Raw genomic sequence first — 21,513 nt, 5'->3', positions numbered from 1 at the left:
TGTATATGAATGTGTATTGTGTGCGCGTGTGTTTATGTAAGTTTGTGCCTGCCTATGTGTGCGTATTTGTTAGGGTAGCTGTTAGATACACATGTATGTTAAAATGTATGTATGCAGTGTGTGTGTGTGTGTGTGCGTGCGTGCGTGCGTGTGTGTGTGCGCGTGCGTGCGTTCGTGTGTGTGTGTGTGTGTGGTCACATTTTGGTGTGCGTATGTAACATAGATATAATGTTTTATGTTATCAAAAGCGTTTTTGTAAAGCACCTAGAGCAGATTTCTGGATAGTGTGCTATATAAGTATCCATTATTATTATTATTATTATGATGATGGCAGTGATGAGGATGACGACAGTGGTGATGACAGTGGTGATGATAATGACGACAGTGGTGATGATAATGGCGATAATGGTGATGACGATGACGACAGTGGTGATGATAATGGCGATAATGGTGATGACGATGATGACAATGGTGATGACGATGACGACAGTGGTGATGATAATGGCGATAATGGTGATGACGATGATGACAATGGTGATGACGATGATGACAATGGTGATGACGATGAGGACGGTTGCAGGAGGTGGACCTGGCCGTGGCCCCCCTGTCCATCTTGTCCAAACAACAGCAGGTGGTAGACTTCACCTTCCCCGTCATGTCTGCCGGTCTGCGCATCCTCTATAAGGTCTGTTCTCTGTCTTCAGCTCTGTCTGTCTGTCTGTCTGTCTGTTTGCAGGTCTGTCTGTCTGTCTCTTTGCATGTCTGTCTGCAGGTCTGTCTGTCTGTCTCTGCAGGTCTGTCCGTCTGTCTGTCTGCAGGTCTGTCCGTCTGTCTGTCTGTCTCTGCAGGTCTGTCCGCAGGTCTGTCTGCAGGTCTGTCTGTCTGTCTGCAGGTCTGTCTGTCCGTCTGTCTTCAGGTCTGTCCGTCTGCAGGTCTGTCTGTCTGCAGGTCTGTCTGTCTGTCTGCAGGTCTGTCTGTCTGTCTGCAGGTCTGTCTGTCTGTCTGTCTGTCTGTCTGTCTGTCTGTCTGCAGGTCTGTCTGTCTGTCTGCAGGTCGGTCTGTCTGTCTGTCTGTCTGTCTGTCTGCAGGTCTGTCTGTCTGCAGGTCTGTTTGCAGGTCTGTCTGTCTGTCTGCAGGTCTGTCCGTCTGTCCGCAGGTCTGTCCGTCTGTCTGTCTGTCTGCAGGTCTGTCTGCAGGTCTGTCTGTCTGTCTGTCTGTCTGCAGGTCTGTCCGTCTGTCTCTGCAGGTCTGTCCGTCTGTCTGTCTGTCTGCAGGTCTGTCTGTCTGTCTCTGCAGGTCCGTCTGTCCGCAGGTCTGTCCGTCTGTCTCTGCAGGTCTGTCCGCAGGTCTGTCCGTCTGTCTGTCTGTCTGCAGGTCTGTCTGTCTGTCTGCAGGTCTGTCTGTCTGTTTGCAGGTCTGTCCGTCTGTCTCTGCAGGTCTGTCCGTCTGTCCGCAGGTCTGTCTGTCTGTCTGTCTGTCTGCAGGTCTGTCTGTCTGTCTGTCTGCAGGTCTGTCTGTCTGTCTTTCTGCAGGTCTGTCTGTCTGTCTGCAGGTCTGTCTGTCTGTCTGTCTGTCTGTCTGCAGGTCTGTCTGTCTGCAGGTCTGTCTGTCTGCAGGTCTGTCTGTCTGTCTGCAGGTCTGTCCGTCTGTCCGCAGGTCTGTCCGTCTGTCTGTCTGTCTGCAGGTCTGTCTGCAGGTCTGTCCGTCTGTCTCTGCAGGTCTGTCCGTCTGTCTGTCTGTCTGCAGGTCTGTCTGTCTGTCTGCAGGTCTGTCTGTCTGTTTGCAGGTCTGTCCGTCTGTCTCTGCAGGTCTGTCCGTCTGTCCGCAGGTCTGTCCGTCTGTCTGTCTGTCTGCAGGTCTGTCTGTCTGTCTGCAGGTCTGTCCGCAGGTCTGTCCGTCTGTCTGTCTGTCTGCAGGTCTGTCCGTCTGCAGGTCTGTCTGTCTGTCTCTGCAGGTCTGTCCGTCTGTCTGTCTGCAGGTCTGTCTGTCTCTGCAGGTCTGTCCGTCTGTCCGCAGGTCTGTCTGTCTGCAGGTCTGTCCGTCTGTCTATCTGTCTGCAGGTCTGTCTGTCTGTCTGCAGGTCTGTCCGTCTGTCTGCAGGTCTGTCTGTCTGTCTGTCTCTGCAGGTCTGTCCGTCTGTCTGTCTGTCCGCAGGTCTGTCTGTCTGTCTCTGCAGGTCTGTCTGTCTGTCCGCAGGTCTGTCTCTGTCCGCATGTCTGTCTCTGTCCGCAGGTCTGTCTCTGTCCGCAGGTCTGTCTCTGTCCGCAGGTCTGTCTGTCTGTCCGCAGGTCTGTCTCTGTCCGCAGGTCTGTCTGTCTGTCCGCAGGTCTGTCTCTGTCCGCAGGTCTGTCTCTGTCCGCAGGTCTGTCTCTGTCCGCAGGTCTGTCTGTCTGCAGGTCTGTCCGTCTGTCTGTCTGTCTGCAGGTCTGTCTGCAGGTCGGTCTGTCTGTCTGCAGGTCTGTCTGTCTGTCTGCAGGTCTGTCCGTCTGTCTGTCTGTCTGCAGGTCTGTCTGCAGGTCTGTCTGTCTGTCTGCAGGTCTGTCTGTCTGTCTGCAGGTCTGTCCGTCTGTCTGTCTGTCTGCAGGTCTGTCTATCTGTAGGTCTGTCCGTCTCCCTTACATGCATATACAAAGGCACAGACACACACACAGACACACACAGACACACACACACACACACACACACACAGACGCGCGCGCGCGCGTGCGAAAACGTATAATATACACTCTCACACACTCACGCGCGCGCTCACGCACACATACATGCACACGCACACTCTCCATCACGCTTTCTCTCACTCAAACTAAATCAGGATAGGCATGTAGAATTTTTAAGTTTTGACTTGGCGTCTCCGAACTGGCAATACATCACTGTAGACACAATGATTTTGATTCCATGTTTCCTTTGTGTGAACAATCAAAGGAAGAGGAAGTGCATTTTGTTCTCAGCTACACGCACGCACGCACGCACGCACACACACACACACACACACACACACACACACATAGACACACACATACATAGACACACACACACGCACACACACACACACACACACACACACACACACACACACACACACACACACACACACACACACTTCAAAAAGGGGGCATGGCCTTTTCTTGAATAAGCCACCATTAACATCATCGTGATGTCCCGCCCCCCGAACACGGACACCAGGTGCCCAGCCCATGGTCCGGAGGAGAAGCGTTCGGCATCCTGCTGTCTCCCTTCACCCCTGGGCTCTGGATCATGCTACTGCTCATCTTCACCGGCGTCAGCCTCCTCTTCTACGTCATCGGCCGCTTCAGCCCATACGAGGACACGGCGTTCGTGGGCAAGGCGGCCACCTATGAGGGGCTGACCCTAATCAACAGCTTCCTCTACTCCTTCAGCTCCATGACTTTTCAGGGTAAGGGTGTGGGGTGGGGTATTGTGCTTTTGTTGTTGTTTTTATGAGGACACTGCTTTCATGGGCAAGGCGGCCAGCTGTGAGGGACTGACCCTCGTCACAATCCCCCGTACTTCTTCAGTTCCAGGACAGGGTTAACGTTTGGTGTGGGTAGGTTTGGTTTTCTTGTATTACATTGTGTTGCGTTGTGCTGTATTGCATTCTTTTGTATGGTATTGCGTTTCATTGTTCTGTATTGTACAGCTTTTTGTCACAAAAGCTTTCTCTGTAGCTGTAGTTCCATGACTTTTCAGTTTCAGCCAAACATCGACAGCTGTTCAGTGGTTTATGAAACGATAGCTGTCGTTTTTCATTGTAAAAAGTGGAAGTGCACTTTGAAGAAAGCATCATGTTGTGTGTGGTGCTCATTACACGGGCTGCATTCACTGGTGGTTGCCATAAAACCTTAGCACCATGCCACCATGCCCCCAAGAAACTGTGCAAGTTCCCGGATAGTTCTTAACTTTTTGTGAACCCTGTATTTGCGCATAAGGTCAGTCAGGAATGCGCGAGGAGGAAATAGAAGACGGTGGACGTGTTGAACACTTGGTTCACGAAAGATGAAAAATACCCCAGTGTACTTATGTTGTTGTCCGTACGCCTAGGGTACATATACTCGTGCTGTGTGTCCACCCAGGGTGTGGTATGGTGGTGGGTGTGATGTTTTGTGTGGGGCGTGGTAGGGTGGTGGGTGTGACGCTTTGTGTAGGGTGTTGTGGGGTGTGGTAGGGTGGTGGGTGTGACGCTTTGTGTAGGGTGTTGTGGGGTGTGGTAGGTGTGATGTTTTGTGTGGGGTGTGGTAGGGTGGTGGGTGTGGTGCGGTGTGGTAGGGTTGTGGTAGGGTGTATATATATATATATATTTTTTTTTTATGAAGCCTTGTGGGTTGTTTAGTGTCCCGTTTTATTTTATTTTATTGTAAATGGTTCTTTATCTGTGTATCTGTGTGTTTCTTTATTTTCATATCTTTTTCATTACCCACCAGGCTGGATGGCAAAGAGGCTTGTATTTCGCTCATCAACAAGACAGATACAAGACACACTTTAATGACGCATAGAATATGGAACAGTTTCTTTCGACTACATTGAAACATAAAAATATACACACATTTGAAGTAGATAATTTTATTTCATTAACTCATGCTGTGTGTCCACCTAGGGTACACGGCGGCCCCCAGGTCCCTAGCGGGCCGGTTCCTGGCTGCCTTCTGGTGGGTGTTTGTGCTGCTGGTGGTGGCTGCCTACAGCGCCTCGCTGTGCGCTGTCTTCCTGGCCTTCAAACCCAGCATCAGGTCCCTGCCCTTCGCCACCTTTGATGAGCTGTCCAAACAGTCCTCGGTCAGTCCAGATGTGGGGGTGTGGGTATGAGTGTGGGGGTAGTGTGTGTGTGGGGTGGAGGGGCGTTCAGGGAGTGTTGTGGGTGTGGGGGGGCAGAGGGGGTGTTGTTGGGGAGTTAGGAGGTGGGGTAGTGTGGGGGTATGGGTGTGTGTGTGTGTGGGGGGGGGGGGGGTCAGGGAGTGTTGGGGGGGGATGGGTAGTGTGGGGGTATGGATGTGTGTGGGGGTGGTGGTGGTTTGGGGTGTTGGAGGAGTTAGGAGGTGGGGTAGTGTGGGGGTATGGGTGTGTGTTGTGGGGGTGGAGGGGTCGTAGGGGGTGTTGGGTGGGTTACGAGGTGGGGTAGTGTAGGGGTATGTGTGTGGGAGAGTATTGTGGGGGTATGGGTGTGTGGGGTAGTGTGGGGGTATGTGTGTGGGAGAGTATTGTGGGGGTATGGGTATGTGGGGTAGTGGGGGTATGGGTGTGTGGGATAGTGTGGTAGTGGGGGTATGGGTGTGTGGGATAGTGTGGTAGTGGGGGTATGGGTGTGTGGGGGTTAGGTGATTTGTTGGGAGGGGGTGGGTGTGTTTTGGTGGTATGGTGAGGGGTGGGTTGTTGAAGGGTGGGTGGTGTCATGTTTTGCGAAGGGTGTTGTGTGGTGTGGGTTCTGGCGGGTGTGGGGTGAGACGGTTTATTTAGGGTGGGTAGTGGTATGGTGGTGGGTGTCATGCTTTGTGTAGGGCGTTGTGGTGTGGGATGTGGTAGTTTGGTGGGTGTGATGTTTTGTGTGGGGTGTGGTAGGGTGGTGGGTGTGACGCTTTGTGTAGGGTGTTGTGGGGTGTGGTATGGTGGTGGGTGTGATGTTTTGTGTGGGGTGTGGTAGGGTAGTGGGTGTGACGCTTTGTGTAGGGTGTTGTGGGGTGTGGTATGGTGGTGGGTGTGATGTTTTGTGTGGGGTGTGGTAGGGTGGTGGGTGTGACGCTTTGTGTAGGGTGTTGTGGGGTGTGGTATGGTGGTGGGTGTGATGTTTTGTGTGGGGTGTGGTAGGGTAGTGGGTGTGACGCTTTGTGTAGGGTGTTGTGGGGTGTGGTATGGTGGTGGGTGTGATGTTTTGTGTGGGGTGTGGTAGGGTGGTGGGTGTGACGCTTTGTGTAGGGTGTTGTGGGGTGTGGTATGGTGGTGGGTGTGATGTTTTGTGTGGGGTGTGGTAGGGTGGTGGGTGTGACGCTTTGTGTAGGGTGTTGTGGGGTGTGGTATGGTGGTGGGTGTGATGTTTTGTGTGGGGTGTGGTAGGGTGGTGGGTGTGACGCTTTGTGTAGGGTGTTGTGGGGTGTGGTAGGTGTGATGTTTTGTGTGGGGTGTGGTAGGGTGGTGGGTGTGGTGTGGTGTGGTAGGGTGGTGGTAGGGTGTATATATATATATATTTTTTTTTTATGAAGCCTTGTGGGTTGTTTAGTGTCCCGTTTTATTTTATTTTATTGTAAATGGTTCTTTATCTGTGTATCTGTGTGTTTCTTTATTTTCATATCTTTTTCATTACCCACCAGGCTGGATGGCAAAGAGGCTTGTATTTCGCTCATCAACAAGACAGATACAAGACACACTTTAATGACGCATAGAATATGGAACAGTTTCTTTCGACTACATTGAAACATAAAAATATACACACATTTGAAGTAGATAATTTTATTTCATTAACTCGGTAAATGAAATTACGTTTCTGTCCCAAGGTGGCCTACGGGGTGGTTCGGGGTGGATCCACCCAGGGGTACCTGAACAGCTCGCGGCGGCCGGTGCAGAGCCGACTGTGGGGCACCATCAGTGCCAACGCTGACAACGTGCTGGTGAACAGCGTGCAGGAAGGCATGCTGAGGGTGCTCAAGAGTCGTGGGGACTTTGCCTTCATCATGGAAGGTCTGTGGGCGTTGGGGTGTGTGTGTGTGGGGGGGGTGTGTGAATGTAGTTTGGTAGGTGTGTGTGTGTTTGTGAAGAACTCAGAACTCATTTAATTGTCGTAAAACCCATCAGAGGAATTATGGACACTATAAACTAAACACAACAAGCAAACAAAAAGTAAAAGCACTAAGTTGTGAGCACATGCAGGATATTCCATAAGACATAGTTATGGACTGCGAACTTTTCATATATGTATTTTGCCAGTTCTGGCTGGAAACAATTTTGTGGCAACAGAGAACTCGGCCTTTGGATTATTGTGTTGCCAGTGCCATCTGGTCAATGATTCGAAGACTGGGAATTAACTGTCACAAGTAGGCGAGATCTCAAGTCAGAGTACACACTACACTTGTCCAGAAAATGCAGTTCATCCTCTATAACTCCACATGCTTTACATAGCCGGCCTTTCCTAGTTAAGTTGTAGTGACGTCCTCGCTCAATTTCAAGTCCATGTGCACTTATTCGCAATCGACATAGTGCTCCGCTGTGTTTAGTATTTTTGCAGCTGATCAGGTAAGGTTGTAATGTATAAGTGTTTGCAGTTTTGCAATAAAAGGAGAGCCTTAAAATGGTCCCGTTCTTTCTGCTGTTCCAATATTGAACATATTTATCCTGTAGTTTATTCATGACAGAATATTTTAGTCGCTTAATGTTGAGTGTGCCTTGGTTCTCCCACACGTGGGAGAATCCATTTGAAACCAGTATCTTTTTGATAAAATGAAGCCAAGGAACTTTTTCCAATGAATTCTTCGATAACATATCATCATATGCTCACACACATCCTCTGTGTGTGTGTGTGTGTGTGTGTGTGTGTGTGTGTGTGTGTGTGTGTGTTAATGTGTGTGTGTGTGTGCGCTCTTACGTGGTTGTATCTCTGACATGTCGTGAGGCCTTTGACCAGATCATGGAAGGTCTGTGTGTTTGGGGGTGTGCAGGGTGTGTGAATGTAGGTTGGTAGGCGTGTATGCGTGTGTGCGTGCGCGCGCGCGCGCGCGCGCGTGTGTGTGTGTGTGGAAGGGTATTCTCCTCCTCCTGCTTCTTCTTCTTCTTCTTCTTCTTCTTCATCATCATCATCATCATCATCATCATCATCATCATCATCATCATCATGTGCTTCTTTTTCTTCCTCTTTCTTCTTAACATCATCAGCAGCATCACTATTCGTCTTCCACTTCTTCTTTTAACCACCCCCATCACTATCTTCTTCACTGTTCTTCCTCTTTTTCCTGACCATCGTCATCGTCATCATCGTCTCTATTCTCCTCCTCCTCCTCTTCATCATAACTATTCTTCCACCTTTTTTTTTTTTCAATCATCATCATCATCACCACAAGTCATCTTCCACGTGTATTTGTTATCATGGTTGGCGTCCTCGTCATGCCTTTTGGTGATGGTGGGGACACAGGTCCCATGGCGGAGTACCTGTCAGAACAGCCGCCCTGTGAACTGATGACGGTGGGGGAGGAGCTGGGGGAGCACGCATATGGGTTTGCCTGCAACAAGGAGACGGACGTCTGCGACAACCTCAACAGATACATCCTGCAGCTACAGGAAGAGGACTACGTCTTTGAGTACGTGTTGTGTGGGGTGGGGTGGGGGGTGGGGCGTGTGGGGGGGATGCGTGGCCAGTGGGGGTCGTTTGTTGGGTTCAGCGGTGGTAGATGATGTTGGTGATGGTGGTGGTGCCGTGTGTGTGTGTGTGTGTGTGTGTGTGTGTGTGTGTGTGTGTGTGTGTGTGTGAGAGAGAGAATGTGTTTGTGTTGGAAATGGTACATTAGTGTACATGTGTGCGTGCGCGAGTGCGCTTATGTGCATCTGCCGTAATCTTGGATAAGGTGTTTTGGAGATGTAAACAATAGTTACGATGTGTGTGTGTGTTCGTGTGTGTGTGAACTCATATAATATTCTACAGACATACACTTATGTACAACAGCCTCAACAATCTCCACAACACCCTCCACACCCTGAAAAAAACTTTTCTCTTCCTCTGACTGTTACCTTCTGAAACTGCCTCGTGTCGATACAAGAACTAACTTAACGTTCTTTCCTCTTTGCTGCTCCTCATATCTTGAACCTTCCATGTCATATCCGTGCATCTGATTCTATTTCTGCCTTTCTTCACTAAAAACCAATCTTCTTAAAACCTATCCATAAGCACTCTCAGCTTTGTTTTTCTCCAACACCGCCCATGTCAGCTCACTAGGATGCATGAGGAGGTGGGGTGAGGGGGGTTGAGAAAAAGTTGGTCATGAATGAGTTATGTAATTTGTAACTTTTATTTTCATGTAAAGCGCCCTGAGCTCTTGGAGAGAAAGAGCGCGATATAAATATTACTATTCTCCCCTCCACCCATTTTTTCCCCCGCCACATCTCTCACTCCCCCTCCCTCCCCCCCCAACTCTTTCACCTTTCACTGTCTCCTCCCCGGACATGGACGAATGGGGTCTCTTAATTTTTGTTTTCGTTTCGACTGCTCAAAGGCTGGTTCAAAGAACTGGCGTCAAGGTATACAGCTTTGAAAAGGTCCCCATCTTAGCAGGTCGTCTTAGCTGTAACCAGCAAACTTCAGACATTTGTTTTGAACTTGCACAAACCTTGATGGGTGTGTTTTCATATCTACCCTAAAAAAAAGTGAATAAAATACGATTTACAAATAGGAGAGTGGTAACTCTCTCCATTCACAAGGTACACAACTTCAGGTCAGTGCTGCTTATGCCACCGTTTCAGCTAGCACACGGGTAGATAAAAGGTACATTGGAACAAACCCAGTATGATTTTTTTTTAAGTAACATGATTCGAAATTAAAGAATAATGAGGCCAGGGGAGTAAAGGATTCAAGAACAGTAAAGAGTGGTGACTCTCTCCATGGACAAGAGACGCAATTTCAAGTCAATTCTGCATATGCTACCAGTTCACGTCACTTATAGTTTTAAATTTGTACATTTCATTGTAAAGCACGATGAGCCCCATCTGAGATTGGGGTACTGCTCTATGTAAGCATGCGTTTTATTATTGTTGTTATTATTATTATTATTATTATCATTATTTCAGTGAGCACACAGGAAGTGTCTGGGTTTGTTCCAGTGTACCTCAAGATGATTTGATTTCTTCTTCTTCGTTCGTGCGCTGCAACTCCCGCGTTCACTCGTATGTACACGAGTGGGCTTTCACATGTATGACCATTTTTACCCCACCATATAGGCAGCCATACTCCGTTTTCGGGGTTGATTTGATTTGATTCCTTCACCCCCACCCAGAATGAAGCGGAAGTGGCTGCACAAGGGGTGCCTGAGGGGCGACACGGCCACCTACCTCTTCCACGGCCTGGCTTACTTCGACACGTTCGGCGCCGACCCCAACAGCGCCCCCTACCTGGCTGACCGCTCCGTCACCCTCAGGAGGTTCTCCACGGGCTTCCTGCTCCTGCTGATCGGGGGCGTCCTCAGCGGCCTGATCCTGATCGGGGAGATCTTCTACTCGCGGAGGAGGGGGACTGCGGTGAGTTGTGGGAGGATTGGGGGCTGTGGGTGGGTGAGGGTGAGGGTGTGGGAGAGGTTGGGTGGGGGGGGGTTGGTGAGGGTGGTTTGGTGTGGGTGGGGGTGTGGATTTGGGTGGGGTGGGTTGGTGAGGGTGGTTGGGTGGGGGTGTGGATTTGGGTGGGGGGGGGTTGGTGAGGGTGGTTGGGTGGGGGTGTGGATTTGGGTGGGGGGGTTGGTGAGGGTGGTTGGGTGGGGGTGTGGATTTGGGTGGGGGGGTTGGTGAGGGTGGTTGGGTGGGGGGAGGGTGGTTGGGTGGGGGGGGGGGTTGGTGAGGGTGGTTGGGTGGGGGGGGGGGTTGGTGAGGGTGGTTTGGTGTGGGGGGGGTGTGGATTTGGGTGGGGGGGTTGGTGAGGGTGGTTGGGTGGGGGTGTGGATTTGGGTGGGGGGGTTTGGTGAGGGTGGTTGGGTGGGGGTGTGGATTTGGGTGGGGGGGGTTGGTGAGGGTGGTTGGGTGGGGGTGTGGATTTGGGTGGGGGGGGTTGGTGAGGGTGGTTGGGTGGGGGTGTGGATTTGGGTAGGGGGGGTTGGTGAGGGTGGTTGGGTGGGGGGGGGTGAGGGTGGTTGGGTGGGGGGGGGTGAGGGTGGTTGGGTGGGTGGGGGGGTTGGTGAGGGTGGTTGGGTGGGGGGTGGTGGTGAGGGTGGGTGGGGGGGTTGGTGAGGGTGGTTGGGTGGGGGGGGGTTGGGGGGGGGGTGTTGGTGAGGGTGGTTGGGTGGGGGGGGGGGTTGGGGTGTGTTGGTGAGGGTGGTTGGGTGGGTGGGGGTTGGGGGGGGGGGTTGGGGTGTGTTGGTGAGGGTGGTTGGGTGGGGGGTTGGGGTTGGGTGGGGGGGTGTTGGTGAGGGTGGTTGGGTGGGGGGTGTTGGTGAGGGTGGTTAGGTGGGGGTGGGTGGGGGGTGGGGTTGGGGTGTGTTGGTGAGGGTGGTTGGGTGGGGGGGTGGGGTTGGGTGGGGGGGTGTTGGTGAGGGTGGTTGGGGGGGTGGGGGTGGGGTGGTTGGGTGGGGGTGTGGGGTTGGGTGGGGGGGTGTTGGTGAGGGTGGTTGGAGTGTTGTGGTGAGGAGTTGTTGTTGATGGATGAGAGGGGTGTGTGGGTTGAGGGTGTGGGATAGGGTGGAGGTGTGGATGGGTGCTGGGGGTGTGGTGGGTGGGGGTGGGGAGTTGGGGGAGGGGAAGGGTTGGGGGATGTGTGTGTTTGTGTACGTGCAGGGCTAGAAATTATGATTTTAGTTGTCTGGGGGTCAAGTAGAAAAGAAATATCGCTTGTGGATTGCAACTCCCGTGTTGACTCACATCTACGAGTGGTATTTCACGTCCGTGACCGGGATTGGAACCAGTGTCATCAGAGTTCAAGTCCAGGGGCCAGTTGCATTGCTCGGATGAAACAGCCTAGTATGGTCGTAACCCGCTACTAACTGTGTGTAGTATGGAACTGACCAATGGCGTAGTTCGGTCAACATAGGCATTTTGTCACGTGTAACTGTCAAAAGGTTAGAATCAAGCAATGCATCTGGCTTCAGCGCTTTGTGTACTCGGCTGTTGTGTCCGTACTGTGTTTGATACGTTTGTGACAGGGTGTGTTGTCAACCTTGATATTTCAGGTTCAACGATAATGCAGTTATTTCTGAAGTATAGTTATACATGTATGTATGTGTGGAAGTATATACATATGTGTGTTTTGTATGCGTATGTGTGTGTGTGTGTGTGTGTTTGTGTGTGTGTGTGTGTGTGTGTGTGATTAATGTATGCTAATGTGTGTTATGCGTTAATAGTGTTATAAATGAAATGGATTAGTAGATTAAGTGTCATGGATTTTATACTGCTAGTAACTCCGCTGCGTGTCACATGTTCTGCCACTGTTCCTTCCTGAACATCTGATGGATGTGTTTTCGCCGAGACTTTTAAGAAAGTGAAAAAAAAATCATCATACTAACAATGATGATGATTGTTCCCCAGGTCCCTCGCAGAATGCCAAGAGGGATGGAAGACCAGGAGCGAATCGACAGAGAGTTCCGAGACGAAGCTGACGCATAGTGAGTGACTTGTAATCGACAGTCGACACTACTATACCGCCGACACCACTTCCCAAGAGCCAATCTACAAAGGAGTGCAGGAGGAGACGGGGCAAAGCGTGTAATCGACCCGCACCTTCCGTCGTCTTCCCTGTATGCCTTTCCACCGTCCGACCTGGTTTGGATTGTTGTTTTTATAACAAAAGTCATCCGTGACATCATGAAGAGATTGTAATGTATCAGGTTTGTGTTGTCACTGTTATTCCCACATTATGCCATTGGTGAAGAACATTTTGCACAGCAAGACACGAATAGCAACAGGTTTAAAGTTTGTAACGTGTTCAAACATTTTTAAGGCTGTTTAACATGGACAAGGTGAAAACGTTCCTTTGTTATCTGTATGATTAAAATCAGATTTCACTTATAATTATGTGGAAAAGATAAAAACCTTCATTTGTTATATATCTATATATTTATCATTGTCTGTATCCATCTATCAATGTGTACAGAACGTTCGTGTTTTACCTATGCATGAAAAATGTAAAAACGTCCTTTGTAACCTACCTATCTATTTATTTAGGTTTTACTAATGCATGGAAAGGATGAAAACATTCCTTTCCAATCTTTTTATTTATACAGTTAATTACATATGGTTTTGTGGATAAAAAACACGAATTCCGCTCCCTTGCCACAAGCTGTTTTCACAAAGAGCGACCAGCTTCACACCATTAATAACGAATGCATGTGTTGAACTGTTGATTTTTGTTGTTGTTGTTGTTGTTTTGTTGTTGTTGTTTTATCAATGACGCCCACTGTATTACTTGAGGAGAAAGGTGTCCTTTCGAGAGAAAAAGAAATCATTGTCAGTTGCCTTCCCCACCAAGTGACATGGTTGTGATGTTTCAGTATGTTGTGAAGAGTTTAGATCTGTGTGTCCTCAGCCACGAACCTATTAATAGATCTCCCTTCTCTCTGTCTGCCTGTTTCGTCTCTCGACGTTTGTTTGCCTTTGTGTGAGTTTTTGTCTTTGTTTTTGTATAGTATTTTCTGGTTCTTATATATATATATATATATATATATATATATATAAGAACCAGAAAATACTATACAACAACTAAGTATAGTATTTTTTGGTTCTTATATATATATATATATATATATATATATATATATATATATATATATCTGTGTGTGTGTGTGTGTGTGTTGTTTTTTCCATTGCTGCTCAGTAGTCCTTTGAAAAGAAATTGTAATTCACTCTCACAATCACCCACAAGTTATTTAATTTCTTTTGCCATTGTGACTAAAATCACATCCACATGCTCCTGCTACTGCTAGTGCTATTACTACAACATAAACTGCTGATATTGCTACTGTTGTTACTGTCACTGAAGCAATATTTGCTTGTACTGTACGCAAATATAAAATAAAGGTATACAGTATCGATCATCAATGAAAGTGTTTATTAGTAGCGTTCTCTTTGTGTATAACATTTTTTCTCCGTCAGTACTGCTAAAGTGAGTCGACAAATCTGTGTATTTTTTTGTTTTGTTGTTGTTGTAGTTGTTTTCTCTGTTTGTTGTCAGTGTGTTTGTACACTCTACAAAATCATAGCTGAGTTTGCTGCTTGTGTTTCTCAATATATTTATCTGTCAATATATGTTACAAGGATATTGACGTGTCTGTCAATATACGTTACAAGGATATTGACGTGTCTGTCAATATACTTTACAAGGATATTGATGTGTGTTTGTCAGTATAAGACTTATCTTCCAGTGTGTTTGTAGACTTTACAAAATATAATTGCTGCCTTTGTCAATCGATTTTACAAACAGGTATACATAGTCAGTAGACTTTATACAGTAGCCTACTCTCATGCTTGTGCTTGCAGATTTTACAAGGACATTGCAATGATTTTATTTTTTACCTTCCTTGTACTGTAGGTTGACTTTTAGAATGATTTGTGCTCTAATCATTAAACGTTGATTGGTTTTTTATTTGAAAACATCGATTGGCTAGTGTTGTATTATTTTGTAGATATCACAAGTAGGTATACATTGCAATAATTCTAACTTTAATTTTTACCTTCATTGCTTTCTGTGTTGAGGTTTTTGAATAACTTCTATGCCGTAATCATTGGAAGTTGATCGACAATTATTTTGATAACCTCCATGAGCAGGCTTTTTGTTTTGTTTTGTTTTGTTTCGTTTTTTGTTTGTTTGTTTTCAATTGCTTATTTTAAATATAGCTTTGCCTGATCGTATTTGTCTGTGCTGTCAGTGAATTGTTGGTAGTTGATGAAAATATTGTCCAGTTTTGTGTTATTTTAATATGACTTTTAAAAGTCTATTTTTAGATGCTTTTATATGTCGTTTTTGTTTGATCTTTGATTTGTCATTGTTACAAATGAGTTTATTATTTGTTGGATGGTATTGTGACAATTATAATTGTTAAATGACGTTTTGACGTGTGTTAATTAATCAGTTGCTGGGTGTCTTAATGCCAAGTAAGTTAATTAGATGTCTGATGCAATTTGACAATTGAGTTATCAGTCGGTTCTTGATTTTTCAGTTTATGTGTGGGTTCGATTTTATGTCTGTGTGTTTGCAAAGAAAGTGAAGCAAGCTTGTTCTGATGTGGATTTGTTTTCTCCTTTGACGTGAACTGAGTGATCTGTGGGCAATGTGTGTGTTTACTGACTGATTGTTGTGTTCCGCTGTTGCTGTTTTGTTTTGTTTGTTGTTGGTTTTCTTTTTCTTCTGGCGGATTAATGAAAATGTCAGTAAAATTTACTTTTGAACCCGTTTGACTTTGATTCTGAGTTCGTGTTTCTGTTTTGTTTTGGGGAAAAAAAGTGTGTGTGTTTTCTGGTTGATCGTTCAGTTGACCCTGAGAAGTGTTCTACTGTGGCACGTTCATACTGGCATACGTGGGGAAAGTGTAGAATTATTAGAAGTTTGGAATTAGGTTGAAATATGTTGTGAAGTTTGGAATTAGGGTTGGAAGATTTGGAGAAAAAAAAGTATGGAAGTCTTTGGAAATTTTTGAATAAAGTAGTAGTATAAGGGATGGGGGTTCTATATGTGCCCATTTAAGCGTCCATAAGGCCCAACAACGCCTTAAACCATAAAAAAAAACCCACGCAAACGGTTTTTTTCGGCTTAAAAAGGTGTATGGAGAGCCAAATCACTAGATAAAAAAATTATGGTTAAATATGTGTATGGAGGGGGAGTCAAATGGTCATGGGGGTTCTATATGTAACGATTTAAGCGTCCATAAGGCCCAACAACCATAAAAACGAAAAACGGCTTAAAAAGGTGTATGGAGAGCGAAACGATCCCCGCGCGCGAGTGTGTGTGTGTGCTGGCAAGCTAGCGACCGCTCGGCGTGTGTGGGACGGGATCAATAGCTAAGAGTGTGGTCGCGCGCAGATCTTCCCGCCCGCGCGCACGGCTTGTGATCACCCTTTTAGAGAAATACATTATATTGTAAATATAGAAAAAATGCCTTTTCCGCGTAACATTTGCGAGTACCCCAAAGTTAAAACAAGTGGAGTATGCGGTCGACCTTGCATGGGACTCTATTGCAAAGATCATATTAAATGCCATAGAAAAGGAATGCCACTTCCAGTACTTTGTTTAAAATGCAACCTTTATGTACGCACGAAGTATGCTATTTGTTGTACATGTAAGTATAAAAAAGAGATGCCTCCTCCCGTGGAGAAAAAGATTGATCCTATACCCGATTGTGGAGAACATTCAAGCGACTCTGAGGATGAGGATTATGCTTCTGATGATGATGATGAAACTGACCCTTTTGAAGCCTATTCTAGAGGGTATATTCCACCCTTTGGTGGAGTTATCATTGGATTCAGAGATTGATCAGCTTGTGAAATCCTATTAGAGAAAAGAATATATATAGAACATATTGAGAGTAAAAATGACGCAACGATATTCTGAAAAGTATTACCGTGATCTTGCTTCTAAAAAAGAGATTCCTAATCATGAATCTATGAATAAAACTGAGTTGATTAAAGCACTGGGGTTTGATGCTTTGGAGGGGGAGACCAATGCTACGCTTAAAGATATTGCACAAAAGCTCAAAATTCGTGGTTTTAGTAGAATGAAAAAAGATGAACTTATTAAAAATATACGTAAACTACAACATAAAGCTGAATCCACGGAGGAGTTTGGTAGTATTATTAAAAATTATAAACTTGCGGCTCTTCCAAATGAAATAGATCCGCTTTCGTTTATGATGAGTAAAGTGGACACTATTAACCAAAGAGCTATTCCACTGACCAAACATATTGTTTTAACGGTGGAGTTTGGTCAAATTAAAAATGATGATACTACTGTAGCTGTATTTCGATCGGAATATCAAAGTATTATTGATGTTGTTGATGATCAAGATATTGAAAAACAAATAAAACATATTTTGTTAAAAATAGAAAATTTTACAAATGAAGGTTCAGGATGGTTCATTAAAAGAATCTTTAGTTTATGGGTGAATAGAGTTTCTATTACATTTCCAGGATCCTTTATTGAATCACCACAGTGGTTAAAAAATAAACGAGCTGCGATTAATATTAAAAATAAAGATGATCAATGTATAAGACATTGTTTACGTGCACACAAGTTTCCAACAAAAACGAATTCTAATTTAACTTCTGCCTATCCTTCTGATGATGGGTTAAATTTTGAAAATATTGACTTTCCTACACCTATAAAACAAATTACAAAGATTGAGACTCAAAATAATATTGCTATTAATGTATACTATTTAAAAAATAAAACGATTGAACGTGCAAGAATATCAAAACAACCCACCAACATGGAGCGTATTAAACTTCTTATTATAGAAAATGAAAATGGTGGACAACATTATACTTATATTAAGAACTTTAACAGACTACTTAGTAATACAAACAAACACAAAGCAGCAATGTACTTTTGTGAGTATTGCTTGACAGGTACAACATCATCAGAACTTTTAGAAGAACATATTAAGCAATGCGCGCAGATCAACCACAAGAACTATTCTCGCGTTGAGATGCCATCGGAGAAGACAAAAATGATCAAATTTACCAATTTTCAAAATCAAATGCAAGTTAGTGATGTGATATATGCTGATTTTGAGGAGATTTGTAAAGAAATAAAAGACGATTCCGATTCGAATAAGACCATCAAAGAAAGTGAACACATCATCTCGTCATACGGGTTTGTGCATGTTAGGTCTGATGGAAGGGCGTACAAACCGCAACTATTTCGTGGTGAGAATGCGGTCAGTCATTTTCTCGAAAAACTTCGAATAATATATTATCATACTGTCAAGGAATAGAAAAAACCAGTTCCAATAAAGATGACCAAAAAAGATAATGAATCGTTTGAAAACGAACGAGTTTGTTGGATATGTAGAGGGGAACTACTCGCAAATGATAAAGTAAGAGATCATGACCATATCACAGGGAACTATAGAGGTGCCGCGCATGCATCGTGTAATCTTAAATTGAGAATAAAACCCGACGAATTTGTGTTGCCGATATTATTTCACAACCTCAAAGGTTACGACTCTCACGCGATCATTTCGGAGCTCGCGAACAAAGGTGGTGGTAGAATTACGTGTATCGCGAATAATAAAGAGAAGTACATCACATTCAGTTGGGGAAGGTTGAAGTTTTTAGATAGTTTCGCATTCTTGAGTTCGAGTCTCGACCAGCTTGCGAAGAACCTTCCGGATGATAAGAAGTTTTTAACGCGCAAACATTTCACAGATGAGGAGTTCAAGCTCGTTACGAGAAAAGGAGTCTTTCCGTACGAATATATTACCGATTGGAGTAAATACGAAGATACACAACTACCAAAGAAAAGTCATTTCTTTAGTAAACTTAACAACACGGATATATCAGAAAGTGACCACAAGCATGCCTTGAATGTGTGGAAGAAGTTTAAATGTAAGAATCTAGGTGATTATAACGATCTGTACTTAGTCACTGATGTGCTGTTACTTGCCGATGTGTTCCAGAATTTTAGAAATACGTGTTTGCGAACTCATAATCTCGATCCCGTTCATTATTACACGCTTCCCGGAATGTCTTGGGATGCTTTACTCAAGAGTACGGGAATAGAACTCGAACTGTTGACGGATATCGAACAATATAACATGATAGAGGCAGGAATACGCGGTGGAATCAGTATGACTGTAAGAAGATACGCGGAGGCTAATAACAAGTATATGAAAGATTACAGGCCTGAAAAAACGGATTCGTATATCATGTATCTCGACGCGAACAACTTGTATGGTTGGGCGATGTTACAAGCTTTACCCACGGGTGGATTTATCTGGGATAACGATGCCAATCTCGAAAAGATTCTAAATCACCCCGACGATGATGAGACGGGATATATTGTGGAGTGTGATATCGAGTACCCTAAGGAATTACACGACGAACATAACGATTATCCCCTAGCTCCTGAGAAAATAGAAATAAAACTCGAAAACCTCTCACCCTATCAACGACGCCTTCGTGAAAAACTCGAGATGCGCGGAAAGGAAACGAGAAAATTAGTTCCGAATCTATGGAATAAGGTTGGTTATGTCGTTCACTATAGAAATCTCAAGCTATACACGCAACTTGGCATGAAAGTAACTAAAATCACAAAAGTGTTAAAGTTTAATCAAAGTCCCTGGATGGCGCCCTATATATTGATGAACACCAAACTGAGACAAGCCGCTACTAACGATGCCGATAAAGATCTGTATAAATTAATGAACAACTCGGTATTTGGTAAAACTATGGAAAATATCAGAATGAGAACGAATATCAAATTATTCAAGTTAGATGAAGAGGACAAGGCACGCAAACTAATAAACAAACCAGCTTATGTCGATCATATGATCATCAACGAGAAACTTCCAGCGATTCACTACAAAAAAAATAAGCTTGTGCTCAATAAACCTATCTATATCGGGATGGCCATTCTCGACCTATCAAAGTATCTCATGTATGATTTGTATTACAACCACTACAAGAAAAAATATGGATGCAGGTTGTTATATACTGATACCGATTCATTCATTCTCCACGTAGAATGTGAGGATTTTATCGCTGGTATGGATGATAATGTACATGACCGCAGTAATTTCCCAAAAGATCATCGATTGTACGATAAATCGATAGAGAAAGTGCCAGGATACATGAAAAGTGAGCTCGGATGTAAACCGATCCGACAATTCTGCGGCTTGCGCTCGAAGATGTATTCGGTTGTAGCGGATGATGGATCAGTTATCAAGAAAGCCAAGGGCATAAAAAAATATGTGGTGAAGGATGAAATTGAACCCGATATGTATAAGGAGTGTATTGATCGATCTGTTCAATTTACTAATTGTATGATCGTTCAGATCGTATAAGCACAAGATGTACACGATCAAGCAAATGAAGACATCATTCTCACCGTACGATTCCAAACGCTATTGGCTAGATGATGGTATTACATCTTACGCCTACGGGCACTATGGTATTTCTGTATCGTGAGGAACAACCATAAGCTCTTCGTGTACAAACCCTCTGGATGGGCCATTTTGTAAATAATAAAGAATAGGATCGCCGGGCATCATACGCTTAATATTATAAACTTTAAGAGACCAAACAGGATCCGTTGCTCGTTTGCGAGCTCCACCCTCGAGCTCACCGGGCTCATTCAAGTACCGAACTTGCGCATCATGCGGTAACTCTCCTTTATCATCTTTAGTCGGTGCAGAGGATTCGGCTTCTACCGATTTGGCCTTTATTGCGACCGACGGTTTCTTACCTATAAGTCTCGTCACCTCATTATTCAATGCAGCCACAACAGCCGGTAATCTAGTGACCCATTCTGTTGATCGATTCGGCGATTTCATTTCAGCTACATATTGATGACTAAACAATCGTTCTGCCAGCGTACGATTAAATCTTTCTACAATAGCCTGGCTTCTGTGTGTCTTTCCACGCCTTACGTTTTTAAAAATTTTGTTCACAGCACCCATAAACTCTCGGCCAGGATCTACCTGAAGAAGTTTGGGCAACTTCAATGGGCTACGGTCGTAAATACGTAAAAAAGCGGCCGCCACTTCGACGCTGTCTTTCGTTGTTAGGGGTTCGGCTTCTTTATATCGACTCGCAACATCAACGACAGTCAGCGCATACTTATACGTCTTACGCCCGATTCTGTCATAGGGTAAAAATAAAAGGTCAGCCTGATGAACCTCATTTGGGACAGTAATATCAAATTTTGCTCTCGGAATATACTTTGGAGGGGGTAGATAAATTTGCCATATAGCTTGTTTTTGTAACCATTTTCTAGCCTCATCCTCAGACACCTTGGCTGCTTTTGCGAGTTTTCTAATCGCCGAATAACCCTTCCAATAACCGCTTGGGCTGTAATAGATCTTTTCCATTTTATTTAAGAAAGTAAATGTTTAATATTTTGAAATCGCAAAACCAAAAATGACCATGGTCATGGTCATGATAATAAATACGTATTCTCGATCTTTTTGTCCCTCTGAGGGTGTATAAAAATCTGAAAGTTGGGGTTTATGAGAAAGAGGGGGTAGTGGCTCCCCCATCACTTTATAATATTCTTGCATAGCCATATCCACATCCTTAAACGTGTTCACAGCATGTTGTTGTTGTCTTAGTTTTTCATTTATATAATCTAAACGTTGAATCCTCTCTTTCTGCCATTCTGCGGTCGCTGCCTGAAGTTGTTCTTGCGCTTTGTTGTGTCATTTCTGTTCTTCTAACGCGTCTGAAGACCCCAGTTTACTAAATAAAAAATTACTTCCGGTAAATGCTAAAGCGTTTACTACTGCCCCACCAACGAGTAACGCTACTGATGCCATACTATAATGATGATATTATTATTACTTCAAAATATCATGTGGGAGAATACCTTGTTTTTCCAACATATCCTTCGTAGCCATAGCGAGGGCTATATCCAAAGTGACCATCCCGATATCTTCGAGGTTGAAAGCCAGTCTAGGTGTCGGGGCTTTCGTAAATATTAATTTTGTCAATCTCGAGTAACCAGCGGCCAATGCGCTGACCACAACCGCGTGGTATACGGTGTTTCCAATTTCTTTACCGTTTATATTTGGTGTTGCCATTGTTTATAAATAGTGTTCAAATTAATGTTCAAAACATAATAAATGGGTTGGGTTTTGTTACCACAGGTGGTGGTTGTACTGGTTTTTTCGACCGATTAAAATA

At 45.0% G+C, this 21,513-nt stretch overlaps 1 protein-coding gene across 1 annotated transcript in view; it reads left to right on the top strand.

The window, feature by feature from the left end:
• LOC143275287 (glutamate receptor 2-like) overlaps positions 1-15,081 on the top strand; it is a 72,020-nt gene extending 56,939 nt beyond the window's left edge. The window contains exons 3-9 of the mRNA XM_076579272.1: positions 581-685; positions 3,184-3,415; positions 4,613-4,791; positions 6,501-6,684; positions 8,129-8,294; positions 9,981-10,221; positions 12,211-15,081. Of these exons, the coding sequence (XP_076435387.1) occupies positions 581-685; positions 3,184-3,415; positions 4,613-4,791; positions 6,501-6,684; positions 8,129-8,294; positions 9,981-10,221; positions 12,211-12,288 (1,185 nt within the window). The 3' untranslated portion in view covers positions 12,289-15,081. The remainder of the gene's footprint in view (positions 1-580; positions 686-3,183; positions 3,416-4,612; positions 4,792-6,500; positions 6,685-8,128; positions 8,295-9,980; positions 10,222-12,210) is intronic.
• Positions 15,082-21,513: the final 6,432 nt, after the last annotated feature.

Source organism: Babylonia areolata, chromosome 30 (assembly GCF_041734735.1).
Source record: "Babylonia areolata isolate BAREFJ2019XMU chromosome 30, ASM4173473v1, whole genome shotgun sequence".
In the NCBI taxonomy this organism is placed as follows: domain Eukaryota; kingdom Metazoa; phylum Mollusca; class Gastropoda; order Neogastropoda; family Buccinidae; genus Babylonia; species Babylonia areolata.
Note: the sequence above shows the minus strand (reverse complement) of the source record. Positions and strands in the feature narration are given on the sequence as shown.